Source organism: Gossypium hirsutum, chromosome D11 (genome assembly GCF_007990345.1).
Source record: "Gossypium hirsutum isolate 1008001.06 chromosome D11, Gossypium_hirsutum_v2.1, whole genome shotgun sequence".
Lineage (NCBI taxonomy): Eukaryota > Viridiplantae > Streptophyta > Magnoliopsida > Malvales > Malvaceae > Gossypium > Gossypium hirsutum.
Genome location: NC_053447.1, coordinates 5803437 through 5821982, shown reverse-complemented (window position 1 = coordinate 5821982; position 18546 = coordinate 5803437). Strand labels below are relative to the sequence as shown.

The 18546-nt window shown below is 33.0% G+C and overlaps 4 protein-coding genes and 1 pseudogene across 4 annotated transcripts; 2 read left to right on the top strand and 3 right to left on the bottom strand.

The window, feature by feature from the left end:
* Window positions 1-3037: 3037 nt before the first annotated feature.
* Window positions 3038-4525, top strand: LOC107911747 (protein COFACTOR ASSEMBLY OF COMPLEX C SUBUNIT B CCB1, chloroplastic). The gene is made up of 4 exons (XM_016839655.2): window positions 3038-3529; window positions 3641-3765; window positions 3894-4046; window positions 4167-4525. The coding sequence occupies exons 1-4, from the start codon at window positions 3179-3181 to the stop codon at window positions 4351-4353; spliced, it is 816 nt and encodes a 271-aa protein (XP_016695144.1). The 5' UTR covers window positions 3038-3178; the 3' UTR covers window positions 4354-4525.
* Window positions 4526-4720: 195 nt separating this feature from the next.
* On the bottom strand, window positions 4721-6947 carry LOC107911745 (cytochrome b-c1 complex subunit Rieske-4, mitochondrial). Its single transcript, XM_016839654.2, has 2 exons — window positions 6563-6947; window positions 4721-5585 (listed from the first exon to the last, which is right to left on the bottom strand). Exons 1-2 carry the CDS (start codon window positions 6747-6749, stop codon window positions 4942-4944), a joined length of 831 nt encoding a protein of 276 aa, XP_016695143.1. The 5' UTR covers window positions 6750-6947; the 3' UTR covers window positions 4721-4941.
* Window positions 6948-11026: 4079 nt separating this feature from the next.
* Window positions 11027-12043, top strand: LOC107911743 (light-regulated protein 1, chloroplastic). Its single transcript, XM_016839652.2, has 3 exons — window positions 11027-11449; window positions 11545-11703; window positions 11806-12043. Exons 1-3 carry the CDS (start codon window positions 11259-11261, stop codon window positions 11879-11881), a joined length of 426 nt encoding a protein of 141 aa, XP_016695141.1. The 5' UTR covers window positions 11027-11258; the 3' UTR covers window positions 11882-12043.
* A 956-nt stretch (window positions 12044-12999) lies between these two features.
* On the bottom strand, window positions 13000-15858 carry LOC107911744 (transcription factor ICE1). Its single transcript, XM_016839653.2, has 4 exons — window positions 15656-15858; window positions 15127-15313; window positions 14062-14232; window positions 13000-13304 (listed from the first exon to the last, which is right to left on the bottom strand). Exons 2-4 carry the CDS (start codon window positions 15241-15243, stop codon window positions 13221-13223), a joined length of 372 nt encoding a protein of 123 aa, XP_016695142.1. The 5' UTR covers window positions 15244-15313; window positions 15656-15858; the 3' UTR covers window positions 13000-13220.
* LOC107910858 (transcription factor ICE1-like) lies at window positions 15287-16737 on the bottom strand (annotated as a pseudogene).
* Window positions 16738-18546: the final 1809 nt, after the last annotated feature.

Sequence of the window (18546 nt, the reverse complement as noted above, 5' to 3'; positions counted from 1 at the left end):
AACTAAACAATAGCAAAAAAAAAGTATAAATAGAAAATATATCAAATTAATAAAATGAAAATGATATTTAAAATTATATGTCCTAATGTTCTAACTGTTGCATGTCGTGACCATCATAAAAGTCTAGTGGAAGAGAGATACGCATGATAATAACTACTAAATGGGCAATACTAGAAAACTATTAGAGATGGATCATCGTGGTCAATTGTTAATAACAATATCCTAGTCTTACCATTGTTAAACTATATTGACAATAAACTCTAATTAACAACAATAACGCAAGATGCTTCCCCAAAAGCTCTTTAACATTGATGATGCATAAAATCAATCATCAAAACTAAAATAATAGATATTATTATGTAGGTCCAACCTTCGAAATTTTTCAAAAAAAATATAGCTACAAAATACTATAAACTACAACTATGGAGACCAAAGTACTTCACTTCACTTGCACAATATCAAACAATTTTTAAAATAGTTTTTAAAGTAGTTTTTGTTAAAAATAAAAGAAACAAAAAAACAAATGCACCTTTAAATTATTATTTATTAACATATAAAAATAAAAATAGTTTTTAAATTATTCTCAATTGAGTTGGTGTGGCTTGGTCAGGTAGCACTGAACTCACTAATTTATACCATTCTTTAAATGCTTATTTGAGTTAGTGTCATCCATCAATCAAATTCTAACTCAATCAGAAAATAATTAAAAATTATATTAAAAAAATAAATTATATTATTATAAAGATGTTTTCATGTTTATATTTTTATATATAAAAAATAACAAACAATGATATTTGAACTTGATATCAGAAAATTTAAACCTTCGATTTATCATTTTAACCAAAATTTTATTTAATCCGAATATAAAATTTTAATAAATGTACTTTTTAGATAAATTTTTCATTTCATAAGTGTGTTATAATCGAATGGATCTTACATAAGAATGATATATTAGTGGGTCCTATCGAATTGTGTGTAATTGAAGCACCCAATTACACTTTCAATTTCTTAGAGCGAGAATGAGAATTGGAGTAATTACACCAAAATCTATTTTTTTTTAAATTTTTTTATACAAATTATAATAATTACATTATAAGTATAAACATGTATGGTGTTTATGATAGTTTTGACAAAAAAATGTATTATAAATCCTAAAAAATTATATTATAAAAATAATTCGTGTATTTTATAAAGTTATGACTGAAAATTTTATTATAAAAAGTTATGGCTAAGAAGTATGGACATAATTTATTTGTGTCCATACTATATATTATAAAAATAATATATTTATTCATAAAAAATGTTATAGTTTTTTTATCATAACTTATTTATAAAAAATATATTTCTAGAGTTATGACAAAAAAATTTATATTATTTATAAGTGTTGTGAAAATTTTGAACAATTTATAAAATATTTTTCTATAAAGGTTATATATTGTATATTTTATTTTATTTTTTACTTAATTTACGTATTATGAAAAGCGATATAACCTAGCATATATATTTTTTCAAATTCAATTTATATAAGTTTTTACAATTGAAGTTTCAAATTATTTGGACTGTGAATCCAAATATTTTAATGTCGATACTAATAATGCAAATATGAAAGATTTTTTTGCATCATATCGTGAGGTATAATATCATTTGAGAGAAGGATATCAGATATAATATAAATTAAAATTTTAATTTAAAACATTTGAGGCTTCTAAATATGGTCAAGAAGACATTTGTTGTTCTAAAAAAATTATTTTTCATATTAACAACATCACCTTAGTATAACATGAAAAAAAAGAAGAAGGTTGAATCATATTAGTATGCTACATATTTCTAATTTCAATCATAGGTAGAATCAAGATTGTTTATACTTTAAAGAGCACTTGAAAGAAAATCTTAATAATCTTAATTATACAAACTCAAATTCAAATGATGATGAACTCGGTTAATGACCAACATATGATGATAATGAACATATGTTAAATATTAAAGAGAAAATAACCCAACAAATACAAACTAGCACATTTGGATAAAATTGCATATGATGTTTATTTTTTTGTTATTTTTATTAGTAATAATCCTATTATCAACTACCTTTTTAGACTAACACAATACATATGGTGATTTGACTTTTATTTTTGTTAATTATTTAAAAATTATTTTTATCATACTGATATTTTTATAACATTTAAAATATCAATTATATAATTATATAATTACGCTCTATCAACCAAATGCTAATTCTTTATAATTATAAAAAAGTGTAATGGTTGAATTATTTTGTGGTAGAAAAAAAGAAGTTTGGCATCCTAAGAAAAGAAATAAAAATTGATTTGATTTTTTGTTGAAGTAAAAAAGATCGGCTCGGCTATTAGCCTAGTAAGGAGGGGAGGGGGGTTGACGGAAAATAACATAAAGGTCATTGGATCGCGTGGACTTTTAGTTCTCAAAGTAAACGTTGTATATTTTCTTTAATCTTATATTACTCTTCCCTTATCTTCCACATTGCCTTAACCTCCACCTTTTCCCCTTTTTTCAATTTCATCCCTCACTTTTCAATTCTTGATATTTATTTCATTCATATAGTATCATCCTACTTTCTTTTTTTTTTCCAAATATGCACACTTAATTTATTAATAAATAAAAGCTATTTTTAAAAATTAATATAAATAATAATTTTTAATAGGTGCTATAATATGATATAATATTTCTATACTAACGTTTGGATCGAAAAATGTCTGATTACCTCTGTATTACTAGGATTTACGTTATTTAGATTACTTATTTGTATGTTAATTTTTTTATTTGGTTCGATTAGTTAAAATGTAATTTCTTTTATTTGGTTGAGAGAATATGAGAAATCAGACATAACGACAATTTTTTACTAAATTATTTTTAATCACAAATAAAAATAAATAAATAAATTATGAAGAGAATAAATAGATATAATGAAAATAAAGGAAAAATTTTAAGGCATAATAATAAAAATTAAGGAAATATGATAGGTTTAACTTTAAAAAAAATTGACTTGTAAGATCGATGTGGTTGGTGCAAGAACAGATGGTGAAACCTGGGCCATCCAAGTGGCTGACCACTTAAGCACCAAGCCTGGGGCAAAATACACTGCTTAAACCCAGGCAGCTCAAGTGGCTGAGATAATACCTCTTGTGCTTTTGGGAGGATAATGGCAACAAAGATCCTATCCCCACATCCACACGCTATCTACTCCTTCACCCTCCCTTCCAAGTTCACCAGCACACACACCTACCACCTACACCAGCCATGGCTAGGTCGGGTCTCAACCCCTTCCAGATCCCAAAGACATCATCTTCGTCGGCTGTCCTTGCAGCAAACCATTGTGTCTTCTTCTGCTCTTATGGACCATCTCCAACATTACCAACAAAACCCAGATTCCATGTTTTTTCTTGCAGAGGCTGCTGGCTATTCATTGTCTAGCTACTACACTTCTCTTGGTCTCTTTGTCATCTCTGTTCCTGGCCTTTGGTCCCTCATTAAACGCTCAGTTAAATCCAAGGTATCTTCAAGTAGTTATAACTTGTTTCTTTCCTTTTTGTATTTAATTGAATGCCAAACTATGTCCAAAAAGTTTGTGCTAAGCACTACTTGGCTGCAAACTGGTTTGCAGATAGTGCAGAAGACATTCATAGGGGAAGGAACTGAGAAGAAGGCACCAAATCAAGTTGCTGCAGAGATTTTATCTTTCTTCACTCGCAACAATTTTGTGGTCACCGATAGGGGAGAGACTATCACGTAAGCTTTATCAGTTAAACACCACCCCCATTCATCCTCTTTTTAATTATCTTTTAAGGATTACAGAAAGACAAATTTTTATGAACTTAAAATGAAGATGTGCCATTGACTCTTCTGTTATTTTCAAGGTTCGAGGGGATGATGGTTCCCAGCCGAGGACAAGCAGCACTGTTGACATTCTGCACCTGCATCAGCCTTGCAAGCGTTGCCCTTGTGCTCACCATAACTTTTCCAGATGTTGGAAATAACTGGTTCTGGATCACTGTTCTAAGTCCATTGGCGTAAGCACGCAAGCTCTATGAAGATAAACCATTTTCCTTACTACTATTTTTTTTTCTGGAATTGTACATTGAAGCTAATGCTATCTTATTATCTTGGATGGAAAATACATATATTTGCAGAGGAGCTTATTACTGGAAGCGGGCATCGAGAAAGGAGCAGATCAAAGTTAAAATGCTGGTTACTGATGATGGGACTGTGAATGAGATTGTTGTTCAAGGGGATGACCAGCAAGTAGATCAAATGAGAAAAGAACTCAAGCTCAGTGAAAAAGGCATGGTTTATGTAAAGGGCCTATTCGAGAGATGACAAGATATGTGATATTGCAGATTTTGACAGTTCATTGAGATGCACTCCACCTGCCTATATGTATGCTTTAGCCATAAATTTAGGCTTCTGGGAGTAGACTGTCATCTGTGTTACTTCACCTGCAAATTTTGTTACAATCTATCTATAAATTAAAAGGTTGAATTGTGTTGTATACTGCAAATGTGGTGTCCCTAACTGGTTTATTCTCTTCCATAAATGATGATGATTGTTTTTTGCCTGTTAAATGCATTTGATAGGGCTTCATGGAAATATTCAACAACACAGTGAAGCATCATTATGTTGCAATAAGAAATCAAAATAATTTAAAACACACACACAGCATCCACGTATAGCGAATAGCCAAGTCTAAAGAACAATTATATTTGGTTCTCCTCAAAATCCGGGAAAATTATTCAGAGTTCAGAGAAATATCAACTGGCTGCAGTTGCAATTATTCCAGTTACAAAAACAACACTAACAATGCCCTCAAAGTCCAAGGCAAGGAAAAGCAAAATTCTGTAACAAACCTTCGGCATTATCTAATAAAATTATAAAACTTACGAAAACCCAAAGGAACGCTACCAATTCTTAACCGATAAGCAGTTTGCTCTCATCCAAGAAGGTGTAAGTGGGTACTTCCAGGTTGTATGGTGCTGGACCCTTGCGAATCCTGCCAGAGACATCATAATGGGAACCATGGCAAGGGCAAAACCATCCACCATAATCACCAGCATTTGGCAAGGGAATGCAACCCAGATGTGTGCAAACCCCAACAACAATTAACCACTCTGGATTCTTAACCCTTGCTGCATCCTCCTGTGGATCACGAAGAGACCCTAGATCAACACTGTTTGCTAACTTGATATCCTCATCAGTTCGGCGCCTGATGAAGACTGGCTTTCCACGCCACTTAACAGTTACAGTGCTGCCAGGTTCAATGCTGGAGAGATCAACCTCGAGAGAAGCCAGTGCAAGAACATCCTTACTGGCTGACATGCTCAGGACAAGCTTGAGGATGAGCAGACGGATAACAGATGCGTAAACAAACCTACCACCTGTCAGGACAAAATAGGCAAATGCCCGCTTGCTGGGGTCACCAGGAGGAAAACGTTCATGGTTGTATTCATCATAAACTATTTTAGAACTGGGGTTCTTAATAGCAGCCACTGTTGCTGGAACATCAGGAATCACACTGTGGTCACTTTTTGGGGTGAGTGACTCAGAAGCAAAACCTGAAGCAAACAGTACAAGCATATCTTTAGTTAATAAGCACAAAATAGAAAAACAACTTTTTTCAGCATTTTAGTATTTGAATTTCAGGAAAGGAGGAATATTGAATGGAAAATATCATTTCATGCCATGGAATTGGAAAGGTACAGGCAACAAGCACCATTTGGGTAAAGAAATCCAAGAGTCAAGCCTCCATTGCACATGGCTTTGTAAATACTGGTGCTCAAAAGGAAAAAATAAAAAGGCTTCATAACCAGTAGGTTTCACTTGTCAATTCTCATTCATAATACAGGATCATAACCACTTTCAGACAGTATTTATGTTTCCAAACAAAATAGGAATAGCGAGCCACTAAATAAGGACCAACAGATAATATCAAGCATTAACCCTAATCTTGTACATTTGAAAGATGCTCTAACACAGGTCTCTCTCACATAACATACTAAAGAAACACTACAACTGATGAATCATCTGTTGATCAAAGGCAATATGCTGTAGACAGAAGCGAAAAAACCATAGCTACCAAATTAGACCAACAAAGACACCTTTCAATCCTTCTTCTTCTTTTTCTTTTTTTTTTGGGGGGGGGGTCATAGAGAGATGCCTTGCCCCAAACATCAAATTCTTTTTTCACCTTAAAAAATGGGTGCCTAAATTAGCTAAATCTATAACCTTTAAGACCATATTTTGATCCAATTGTACTATATTTTAAATAATTGGAGCGATTTCCTAAATTACATAAGAGTGGTAAGCAACTTCGATTAATTCACACATCCAAATCAATAAAACGAACAAAAGTAAGAAATAAAAAATTTCAAAATGATGCAAAGTAAAGCATGTATTATCAATTAGAATTTGAATATGAAAACGGTGTCACAGCGAAAACCTAACCAATAATAGTATTTGATATGACCGCCATATTAGGACGAAAAAGTGAAACAAAGCGGAGAAAATTTGAAAAGCAAAAGGAAACCCTAACCTCTGGTGGGAAGAAGGAATTGAGAAGCGAAAGAGAAGGAAAATGAGGAGGAGGAGAAATTGGATCTGAGACAATCAGAAGAATCGGAGCCGTCGATGAAAGGACGAGAGGCGATAGCGGAGGTGGCCTGGTGCGACCTCCACGCAGACGAACAAGAAGTGAGCCGCCTCGTTGCCACTCTCAACATCTTCGATTTGATTGGATTCACAAAGAGAGAGAGCGCTTTGTTTCTTCGGTTTTTACCTTCAAGACTCTTCCAATTAGCTCGGGAAATCGAGAGGAAAAGTAGAGATATGATTTGTTTAATCTGTAAAATAATAAAAATAAAAAAACTCTGTATGCGGGTTTTTACTCTCTCGCTTTTTTAATTGAATAGTTAGTATTTAATATATTTTTTAGCTGGGGAAAAAACTAATATATCTAAATATCTCTATTTTTATTTTTTATTTTTATATATAGAGGATTTCTTATATAAATTTTAAAAATATTTAAAGTAATAATTTGTGTTAATGGAAATTTCAACGATTATACTTAATTTTGAAATTGAATACTTTATTTTAATTTGGAATATTTTTTTTAATTTCATAACTTCAATTATTTATCCAAATAATTACCATATTAATTATTGTGATTAAAATGTTTATATTATTATCAAATAAATAATCAAATTTTTATATATACTTAATTTTATATATGTATTATTATATTTAAAGAATATATGTAAGACAATTTTGAAATAATTTTAATTTCAATTAAAATTAGGGTAAACTACAAAAATAGTCACTTTTGTTTGCCTCAGATTACATTTTAGTCACTTATGTTTGAATTGTTACGTTTTAGCCACTTATGTTATTATTTTGTTACAAAGTGGTCACTATTCCGTTAAGTTCTATTATCTCCCTAACGGTAATCCTACGTGGCAGTCTAACTAGATTTCTAGTGCCAACTTAGATTTCCTAATGGGATGAGAATAGAATTTTATTTAAATAAATTTAATTAATTAAAATTTTTAAACCCTAAATCTTAGTTAAAAACCGTTCATCTCCCCCATTTTTTTAGTTTTCAACACTAATTTAATCCCAGTAGATGGCTCAGGAATTCCTAGCTTCTCAAGGGAAATCGCTTCCCATATATCATCCAAGATCACCACAAATCTACTCTTCCGAGACAATGTTTCAATCAGCATCCGTGCCCTTCTTGTTTCACATTGTCACCACAAAAAGTTACTTTAATTTGACTTGCAATGGCCTTCTGTAGCTTAGCAATACTCATCTCCTTGGATGCAGTGATCCAAATCACAATATCGAACTTCTCCCTCTCTTGTAAGAGTTGATTGTTTATAAGTTTCATGATGCTTGTTTTCCCCACACCACCCATCCCTCAAACTCCAATCTTTCCAACCTCATCATCCATCAAGCACTTCCAAATCTCTTCCATACAGACCTTTGTAGCTTCACCTGATAATCTTGTTGTCGACAAAACCTATCCAATCCATTGAGGATTGTCAACCACCAAATCTTCCTGAAATTTGCCTTGCTGAATAAGTTCCTCAACTTCTCTTGTCCTCTTTAACACATCGTCTGCATGAAATCCACATGTAAGAGTACTGCTTTCATCGATTCGTTCATTGAGGTTTTGAACTTCGCCATTGATTCTTTCAACGTTTTCTAACCATATCTGGACCTCCCTCTTGAGTTTCTTTCTTGGCTGCAGCTCTGCTTTCATTCTAGAATCTATATCTTCCTTCACACCATTCAATTCCATTACTTTCCTTTTCAGGTCATTCATATGCCAATTAAGGCTTTTGTTATTGTCCCAGTGTTTATCAATCTTATCCAGAGCAAATTCCATGGCTGTAAGTTAAGAGTACTGCATAACATGTAATATGTTAGAAACTAAATAATAATGCATGGTCAGCTGTGTGTATCTAACCATGGCTAAAAAATAACTTTCTTAGTCAACTGAAAAAGAAAACTAAAAAAAAAGGAGATGAACGGTTTTTTAATTAAGATTTAGGGTTTAAAATTTTTAATTAATTAAATTTATTTAATTAAAAATCTATTCTCATCCCATTAGGAAATCCAATTTGGCACTTAAAATCTAGTTAGACTGCCACGTAAGATTACCGTTGGGAGATAACGGAACTTAACGGAAGAGTGACCACTTCGTAACAAAATAATAACATAAGTGACTAAGACGTAACATTTTAAACATAAGTAACTAAAATGTAACCTGAGGCAAACAAAAGTGACTATTTTTGTAGTTTACCCTTAAAACTATAAATTAAAAAAAATTAAAAACAATCAATTAAATTTCATTAAATATTTAATCCAAATATTTGTTAATAATAAAATTTATTATAAAAATTAAATACATGAATATTATATTTTAATTAATAAAAATAAATTCATAAATTATTATTACATTATTGGAAAAGAATTTAGTAAACCAAACGTAATAATATAACTTTTATGAGATCGTAAATGAACATTGGAATCCTAAAACATATTAAACTTCTTATTATAATGGGCATCCACTTTATAATAATAAAATATTTATAACATTTGCTATTGGATGTTCGTTGATTGATGATGTGCCTCCTTAAAACTTTGCTAAGATAAAAACATATGGGAAAATTTTGTAGTGAAGGAAAAAAAGTACAAACATATATAACACGTGTAGTTACTTCATTCATGATAACATCGCATAATATCTTATATTTTACGTATTTCAACATTGAATACTGACTTTCCAAATGATCACTTGAATGAATTTGATAAACGTTTATGTCATCATTCTTCTGAAACTCACGAGTAACGAAGAATTTTGATAAATATATTTTGATCTCTTCGGAAGTCCCAATAACAATCACAACAAACTTTGATCATTATGTCTTTGGAAGTCACAATATCTTTTTTATAAACGTTATATATATTATAAATTTTATTATATTATTTTTATCTAATTTACATATTATGAAAATAGTTATGATATAACATAAGTCTTTATCTAAATTATATATAATCAAAATTATAATTTGTTTACGTCATGAACCCAAATATCTTGTGGTAAATACTAATTATGCAAATGCAAAAATAAGAGGTTTTTTCTGCACTCTATCGAAGGGTACAATCCTGTTTGAGAGAATTGAGTCAAATACAAGCACTAAATATAGGTTGTGAATTCTTTAATTTGAAACATTCAAAAATTCAAAATGTGATTGAGAGAATATTTGTTGTTCTAATTCCATAATATTAAAATCATATCTGTGCAACATAAAAAATAAGTTTAGATCATACTAGCATGTTGCATATTTTATAACTTCATTGTAGGAAGAATTGGAATGATCCATGCTTTGAAAAATATATGAAAGAATGAAAATTTGATAATATTAATGGTATAGATTTAGATTCAGATGATAAACAACTCCATTAAAAACCAACATATGATTACAAGGAGTATATGTTAAATGCTAAAGAGGTAATAGCCCAACAATGGAATGATAGAACAATTAGATAAAATTGCATATAATGTTTATCTTTCGTGTTATTTTTTATTAGTCGTATTATCGACTACTTTCTTGTACTAACATATTACATGTGATGATCTAATTTTATTTTGAATTTTTGTTACTTATTTAAAAAATTTTATTGTACTAACATTTTTAACAATATAAATTATGTAACTATGTGATCACAATTTGTACTACCAAATATGTTATAGAAAATTATAAAGTAATTATACTACACACAGAGAAATTACACTTACTCTGTGATGTCAAAACAGTGTCTAATGTTTTATTTATGTATAAAAATTACGAGATTTAATAGTCACACGTCAATGTATGATTTTGAGGCATCAACAAATGGATAAGATTTAGCTATGATCCTCATGGTGACAGGCCTTATCAGGGTAATGGGCTTAAGGAATTTGTAGTGTTTTCCCTTATCGGCTTTATCCTCCTCCTTTGAGTCTACTACAACCGGCCTCCTTAACGAGGTTGGTCCCGGGCTACAACCAAGCGCCCATAGAGTCCATAGACCGATTCAATCTCCACTTCTTGTTTTCCAACTTCGAATCAAATTGAACTTGTGTGTTTCAGCTGGGAATCTTGGGACATTATTATCGTCTTAATCAATTGGAATGCCGCTGTATAACCTAACATTTTTTTATAATAACATGCAATTATATCTTCCACGACTCTAAGAGGAAATGTTGTTTGGATTAAAAAGGATTTAAGGTACAACCCCATGGATCCAATAACATTGCAGACCTTTCGACTTAAAAAACAATGACTAATGCATATATAAAACCTCTAATTAGTATCAGCAGTTCAGCACTAGTGTTTCCTTCAATCGGCACTAGTGTCAACTGTCACGTCGTGTCAAACATTGTGAAACTTCCGAAACATGACAAAAACTAAACCAGATATTTTTATCCTGCATGGATTAGACTCGTGGAAATATCTTAAAAGCTTCATAAATATCTCCAACACAATCGAGCTTTTTGCCCCTCATAAACTCACAACGAGGAATCGGATAAAAAAGATCCCTTATCTGGATTGAGTGGCAAATATCTTTGCTTTATACTATAATTTCCAATCCACCCCTTCCCTATAAATTCATTAGCATCTCTCACAAGCTTACTCAACACTTTTTAATTTGATATAATCCATTATACAACAAAATACTCCAAAATGCAGTCAGCAGCAGCAGCAGCAGCAGCAACTCTCAGCATTGCACCACCCCTTATTCCTAATCTCTCACCCTCCAAAGCCTTCTCCCCAAGGCTTGGCAGCTCCATTGGTTCCCCTCGGCGCGGCCTTCCAATCAAAGCAACCGCCACCACCTACGACACTTCCATGGTTGACTACAGCTCTATGCTCTCGTAAGTCTTTTTTTTTTCTAGTTGAAAGTTGTGTTGTTTCATTTGACACGAAAGCTTTTAACTAATTTGGGCTCGTGGGGCATGCATTCATGCAGTGTGTTTCCAGCAGAGGCGTGTGAGACAATCGGCGGAGATGCATGCCGGGCAGACATATACCCTGAAGTAAAGCTACAACCGGAGGCCAGAAACAACTCCCCGAGGACCACAACAGAGTTGATGGACAGAGAATATCTGGAATACAATGATGCCAAAACGTATTAATTACTTTCTCAACAAACTATAACCCAAATCTCGTATTCTATTTCTTTATACAAATTAAGTTATGAAAGCTGTTTCATTTCCATATGTAAATGCAGGGTTTTCTGTGCTGAGGCGTGCGATGATTTGGGCGGAGAATTCTGTAGCCGAGAGTATCAAAGGGGAGTGTATTAGAAACAAGTGACCATGTCGCCAGGATCCTTTTCAGCTATCAGGATTCAGGACTGGATATATTTATATAGAAATATGCGATGTATATAACAGACCTTTTACTTGCTGTGTAACTACATATAACTTCTTTAATGATATGATATAGTTTGGATTTGGAGCAGAAAAGTAAAGTCGTATGTGTTATTTCCGACAGATTCTATTAGTGATGATAACTAATATATATACTCGTTTAGCTGTAATAAGAATATTCTAACTATTTGATACACAAATCATGGCTGAAAACCAGATTCTGGAATGATCCAAGATAAGAAAACATGAGAAAAACACAAATCTTAACCCAATATCACTGTCATTTTCCTATTCCACGTACGTAATCCACTTCCAATCCACACATAATAAGCAAACAAAGAATATCAATAAATCAGATTTCATTCCTGGTAAAGCTTGTAACTTCTTTGAACCTAAAGAAACAACACAGTAAAAAGAAAGAAAACAAAAACAAAATAGAACCCAAAAAATTTGCTTTTCATTTTTTAATATTAGTTTTGGTTTTACTTGGATTTCTTGTTAATGATTTCATCAGGGACAGCTTGAAGTAGCTTCTTCTGCTTAATTTGTGGTCTTCTTCAATGTAATCTATCTCTTGAAACTTAGTTTTAGACCTTCTCTTCACACTTATTAGCTTTGCTGTCGCACACTGCTTCCAGTTCCGGCCTGCAATCACGCCATTGTAGGGTGGGTCAACCGGAGGTGATTTGTTGGGGCTATCCAACAAAGGCACAGTGGATCATTTCAGAGGATGCCATCACGGCAGGGGCAGCATCACTTGTTCATTTTGCCGCCAAAACCTTCGTCAAGGAGGTGGAAATCAATTGTGCAAGCCATGGCGGTTGACAAGGTGGAGCTTTTAATTTAAACCCTAAATAACTAACTTTTGAAGGAGGGAAATGTGGTTAAGCCTTATGTAGCTAGGATTTGCATCTATGGGGTTTTAGTAAAGCTCATGAAAATATCAAGAAACGAATTCAGCCAATGGAAAGAGCCGTTGCTTACTTGCCTACTGTTCATCCCCTGGACAGCAGCAACAAATATGACAGAAAAGGAAAAACTAAAAAGAGGTATAAAATAAGGAGATATTTTTATTTAAAAAAGCTGAAATTACTAAATAAAAACTGCAAATCAGAATGTTGTACTTCTCAAATAAACACTAAGTAATTAACATTATCAGCTAAAGATGCTTTGCGTGCGCCACCTACAAATGTTCTGCTTGAAATGGGTCCTTCACCAATGGGATGCTGCAGCAAACTGAGTTTATAAACTACCCCAAGACAAGCTACTCAAGTCACATTATACCATGGAAACCAGCTGAATCAAGAAGTACTGCTTTGATTTGCTCAGCCATTAACTCTTGCTCTTCCCTGCATTGCTGTTGAACAAATAAACCAATTAACCAACAATTAATCTCTCCATCAAAATATATGAATGGCAACCCCATGCATGCTTAATTAACACATCAAAACTTCGTAATGCTTTCCACAAGTACAGTTGAGATGATTTTATTTCACAGCTTTCAGCTTCCACATTTTCAAATTCTTTCAATGATCTACGATCAACAATCATTAAGCATTAATATTAATTTGGGGCCGGTGGAAGGTTTTAAAAATGTGACAACAGAAAAGGGGGAAAAAGTGTATCAATGCATTGTCTAGCATAGGTCCCACTATAAACCATGATTCAATTACATCAATCCATGTGCAAAATAGTAAATGTAGTCAGAATACTACACAACAGGACAATAAGAAGAGAGTTCTCAGGAGTTTCCGGATCATGGTCTATAACATTAATTGAACTTGCCTTTTACCTAAACCAGTAACATTTTAAACTACAGCCAAACTAACAAAGATACAAAGAAAAAAAACATAGTTTCTTCCATAAAGGACCATTACTTTGTTGTTGCAAGAGTTAAAAACACAAGAAAGAACTCTATTTAGGGCTTGGGGTTTTGCATCGGAATTGGCTTGGCTTGGCTTGGAAAGAAACCGCATTCATTAAAAATTGTTAGATGTTAGTCGCAATCATATGAGGAGAGCATACATAATCAGTTGGATAGACACACGCATCAAAGTTGATCTTTAAATGGAAATCAACAGAAGCAGATGAAGACAAGAAGAGAAGAAGAGCACCTCAGCTCGGAACACATCCAGTGCAAACCCATTGAAACAGCTAATTACAGCTTGTTGTATATCCAATCCAAGGTTGTCTAGAGCTCTCATAGTGGAGAGCAAGAGACCTGGCCTGCGAGCACAAAACATGTGAATGTTGACAGCCCTTCCTTCCCTTACCCTAACCTCCACCTGGAAATTGCAGAAACAAAAATTAGAAAATAGGAGCTACTTGAGTTGTTGCTCAAAACATTTAGGGAAAAAGAGTCACATTTACAACCTGGTGAAAGTTTCTGGAATATGTCTATCCAAATGCATATAGATCATTGAAACTTTGGGGAAATAACAAATAGCTCACTCCAATTATTCGTTAATCAAATCAAAGAAGATGTTTGACTAAGACTATGGATTGCACAGAGTCATGAACTATGCTTGTTAGCAACTGGGATTTGGAGCGAGATATGCATGTTCAATGATTACTTCTTTCTGTTGTAATATCAATTAAATAATAATATGAGGGCAAAAAAAAAGAAAAAAAGAACAAAAACAAAAACAAGAATAGACGCCCAAAAATTAAAACTTCAGCTTCCTCAGTCTATCATATTAATACAACATATAGTTTTCTAATTTTCATGATTATGTCAATCAACAAATTTAAAACTTAACAAGTTTGATGAGCAGATGTTTGATCTATATAAATGGATGAACATTAAACCCTATTGATTGTGCAAGTACATGTTAAAAGGTTTAACGGGGCAAACTATTAACTCTCGAAAATCAACATTAAACATAAATAATTTAAATTTCTACCAGTTCATGGTCAAATTAGAAAAAGTACAATAATGTTTAGCTTATTTGTCTTGTTGATATCATGTAAGTCTCTCAGAATAGAACAAACTGGCATCCATGTTTTGCGCCTTTCAGCCTTGAAATTTTCAATTTTATTGAGCATGTCAAATTTTTTGCCTAATAGGCAAGACTTGAAAAACATCAGTTTCTTATAGAAACTATGCAAACCAAGCAAATAATAGGAAAAAAAGAAAAGAAAAGAAAGCAAACCATAAACTTTAGGTCCAAAAGTTAAACCTTTGCGGGTTGGCTTTTAGAGCTCGGCAAAGAGCTGGGGCATAGTTCTTCCTTCACACGACATGGAAGGGTAGGTGGGGTCGGAGTCAATGGGTGGATACTTGTAGATGGTGGCATCAAAGAGCCAGGTGGAGTGGATTCAAGTTCAGTATGGAGATCATTAATCTTTCGCAGAAGCCCTATCCATCTATGACACGATAACCACAATGAGCAGCCGCCATCAATACCAGTTTCAATTAAAAGAACACCAAGAAAATATGTCATTTGTCTAACTAATAAACTAAAATCACCCCGAAACAATTACAATCAGAATCACTCAACGGACAAGTAATATTAAAAGAAAAGGGGCAAATACTAAAAATAAGTAAATGCATGTTCTCAAACTGTCAATATAAAATAGGTGAGGCATAGCATTCAATTCAAGAGTCAAAGACCAAATGACACATATCAAGATTCTAAATAAACCCAAATGACCAAATAGCAAGATCACTATAATAATTATTTCGTTGCGATTTTCAAGATAATATACCTTGCTAATCTTGGGCACCACAGACCTAAGCATGTAAAGCCTATCGTTGAGCTTCTTCCTCCTCCGTCTCTCCGCCATCAGATTTTTTGCCGGCATCCCTTTTTTCTTCCCTTTCTGGTCTCCACCACCAGTAACTGTACTGGTTGCATTTTAGTTGCAACCACCATTGTTCACAGTCTCCTCCAATTTGCAATCACCATTCCTCTCATCAGAATCATAATTCAGACCCGACACATCGATGCTGGCTTCCTCAATATCAATTCCCCATGTCTCTTCCTCTTTCCATCTGATGCTTCCCCTCCAAATCTCAGCTCTGAGACATCCAAATTCCCCAATTTATCAGACCCGCCAGAGCCCTGCCGCATGGCTGCTCGCTTCTGAAACAAAGTTGGTTGAGAACCAACTGAAGGGAAAACTTCAAGGGGCTTCAAAGTCTTTGCTCTGTTCACAAACGGGACATTCCCTGACCCGTCGAAACCACCAGCACTAAACCCACCGCTCAAAGGAGAAGCATTTTCAGTTCCTGCGAACAATCTTGTACCTTGAAACTCAGAGCTCGAACTGAACTCAGGAGTACCCATTTGAGTCTGGGGGAAAGCCATCAAATTCGGGGTGGGATTCGGCTGAAACTGAGCGAGAAAAGCCGGTTCGGAGGCGAAATCAAAGGCATTATCAAAAGGGTTGTGGCAGGAAATATTGAGGAGAGAAGAGAAGCAAGATTTAGGAGGCAACAAAGGGTGAGACTGGGAAGGGTCAAGCGTGAAGGCCTGGGAGGGAGAACAAGAAGCAGAGGAATCAATCTGGTGGTGAAGAAGGAGACTGTTATCCACCTGGTTGGAGCAAAAACCAAGGTCTCTGATCTAAAGGTCCTGGTTCATAGCCGGGTTAATGTACCAATCAGCATCCAGCATGGATTTGAAGGAGGAAAGAGAAGCAGCAGACATAGCCAAGTCGTCCTCTTTAGTCTCAAATTCATTATTGGCGTTACCGTCGTTATTGTTGTTCCGCGTCCAAGAAGAAATCGCATCTTCTTCTTCCTCCTCGCCGCCCATCCAAACGACGCCGTTAGCTCCAAGGACCATGTCTTCACTCTCGGGCAGCCTCTCTTTTTAGCTGGTTTAGTAGAGAAAGAAAAAGGCAGTTACAGCAGCAGAGGGAAAGAAGAAATGAGAAAAAGGAGAAGAGAAAAGTGAAGAAGCTTTATTCAGCAGAGAATCATAATATTGGGGGAAAAAGAAGAGAGAGGATTTGAAGTATGAAAGTTTGAACGTTACAAAATGTAGCGAAGCAGTGGCAAATGAAGGGAGAGTAGCTCTCCCTGTCCTCTGCTTTTTATCTATTCGTCTATTACGTCTGTCTATGAACCATGTGTCTATCGCTACTTGCTTTCTTGCTTTATGTTTTTCCCTTTTTTTTTTCTTTCTATTTTCCATTTTCTGCCCCATCTTCTAATACTTGGATATCCATACATGTGGGTCGGATTGGATTGGGTCGAGATACCGACGTTTCTTTTTGTTTTTTTTTTCATTTTTCATTTCTGCTTAAATATTTTTATATAATTATTTAAAACTATATCTCTATTTGCTTCTTCACATTCACATTGTTTGCTGGTTTCAATTGGGTATCGATTTAAAGAAATACATTAAACCTATTGATTTAAGAGAATGAATTTTTTATGAAATTTTAATAATTTATTTATAACAGTATAATTTTCATTTGTGAGGCCCTCTAAAAATTTATAATTTAATTTTGACCAGTTTACTAAAATAAATTATCTTCATCTCTTATAATAGGTCTAACTCAACATAATATAAGTAATTGTTTTGATTTTATATTTGATATGTTGTTATTATATAAATTTATACACGAAAAATGAAAGAAAAAATATTTAATGCATTATCTATATATAAACCCATTCAAAACCTTGTTAAATTTATAACTTTCATGTTGGTTAAGGCAAAAGTTCTGGTACTTTGATTTAAGGTAATTAGTATTGTATCAGGAGATGTTTTTTTTTTCTATTGATAATGGTATATATTGGTACTTATTTATTTTATTGTATCATTTTAAATTTATTGTTATTTTTAAAAAATATTTATAAATATCAAATAATTAATTTAAATAGATTTCAAATACACTTTATTATTAAACAAAATATTCCATGTAGAAAATAAACTTATCTTATGCTTATAATAATTCATCATACAAGAAATTAAAAACGAATAGTAAAAATTTTAAATTTAAATTTCATTTTTTATACACATCAATACACAAAATATTAGCCAATACAATTTGAATCCATCGGTATATATCGAAACAATACTACCAAAGCCGAGCATTCCAGCTAATATGGGTGGTAAATATCACCATTTTTAATTGCGAGTTGTGGGTTTTCATTCCCAACTTTTGCATATGCCACATTTATAAGTTTTGTATTGTTCTTCCCAATTTTTCATCTAATTCTTTATTATTATAATTATATTATATTATATTTATGGATGTGCTATATTGATAATAGTGAAATTTAAAGAAAAATTTTAAAAATATAGAAAATTAAACTATTTTAATCTTTTAACTAATTTTTTTTATGTTTCAATGTATTTATCAGAGCGAGCTCAGTAATTAATTTTCTGCATTTTGTAGGCCTATTAAAAGATAAATGCTGGCCACAAATTTTAAAATTACTCCATGCCCAAAATGATAATCAAGCCCTCGACTACTAATTAAGATAAAAGAGAGATCATTACTATATCACTTACCTGCAGAAATTTCTAACAATAAATTTGACTTATGATAATACATAATCCTTTTATGGAAGTCAACTTTTCCAACTTTTACTTCTCATTTAGAACTTGTTTATTAAAGTATATATTTATCTTTTCCTTACCCCA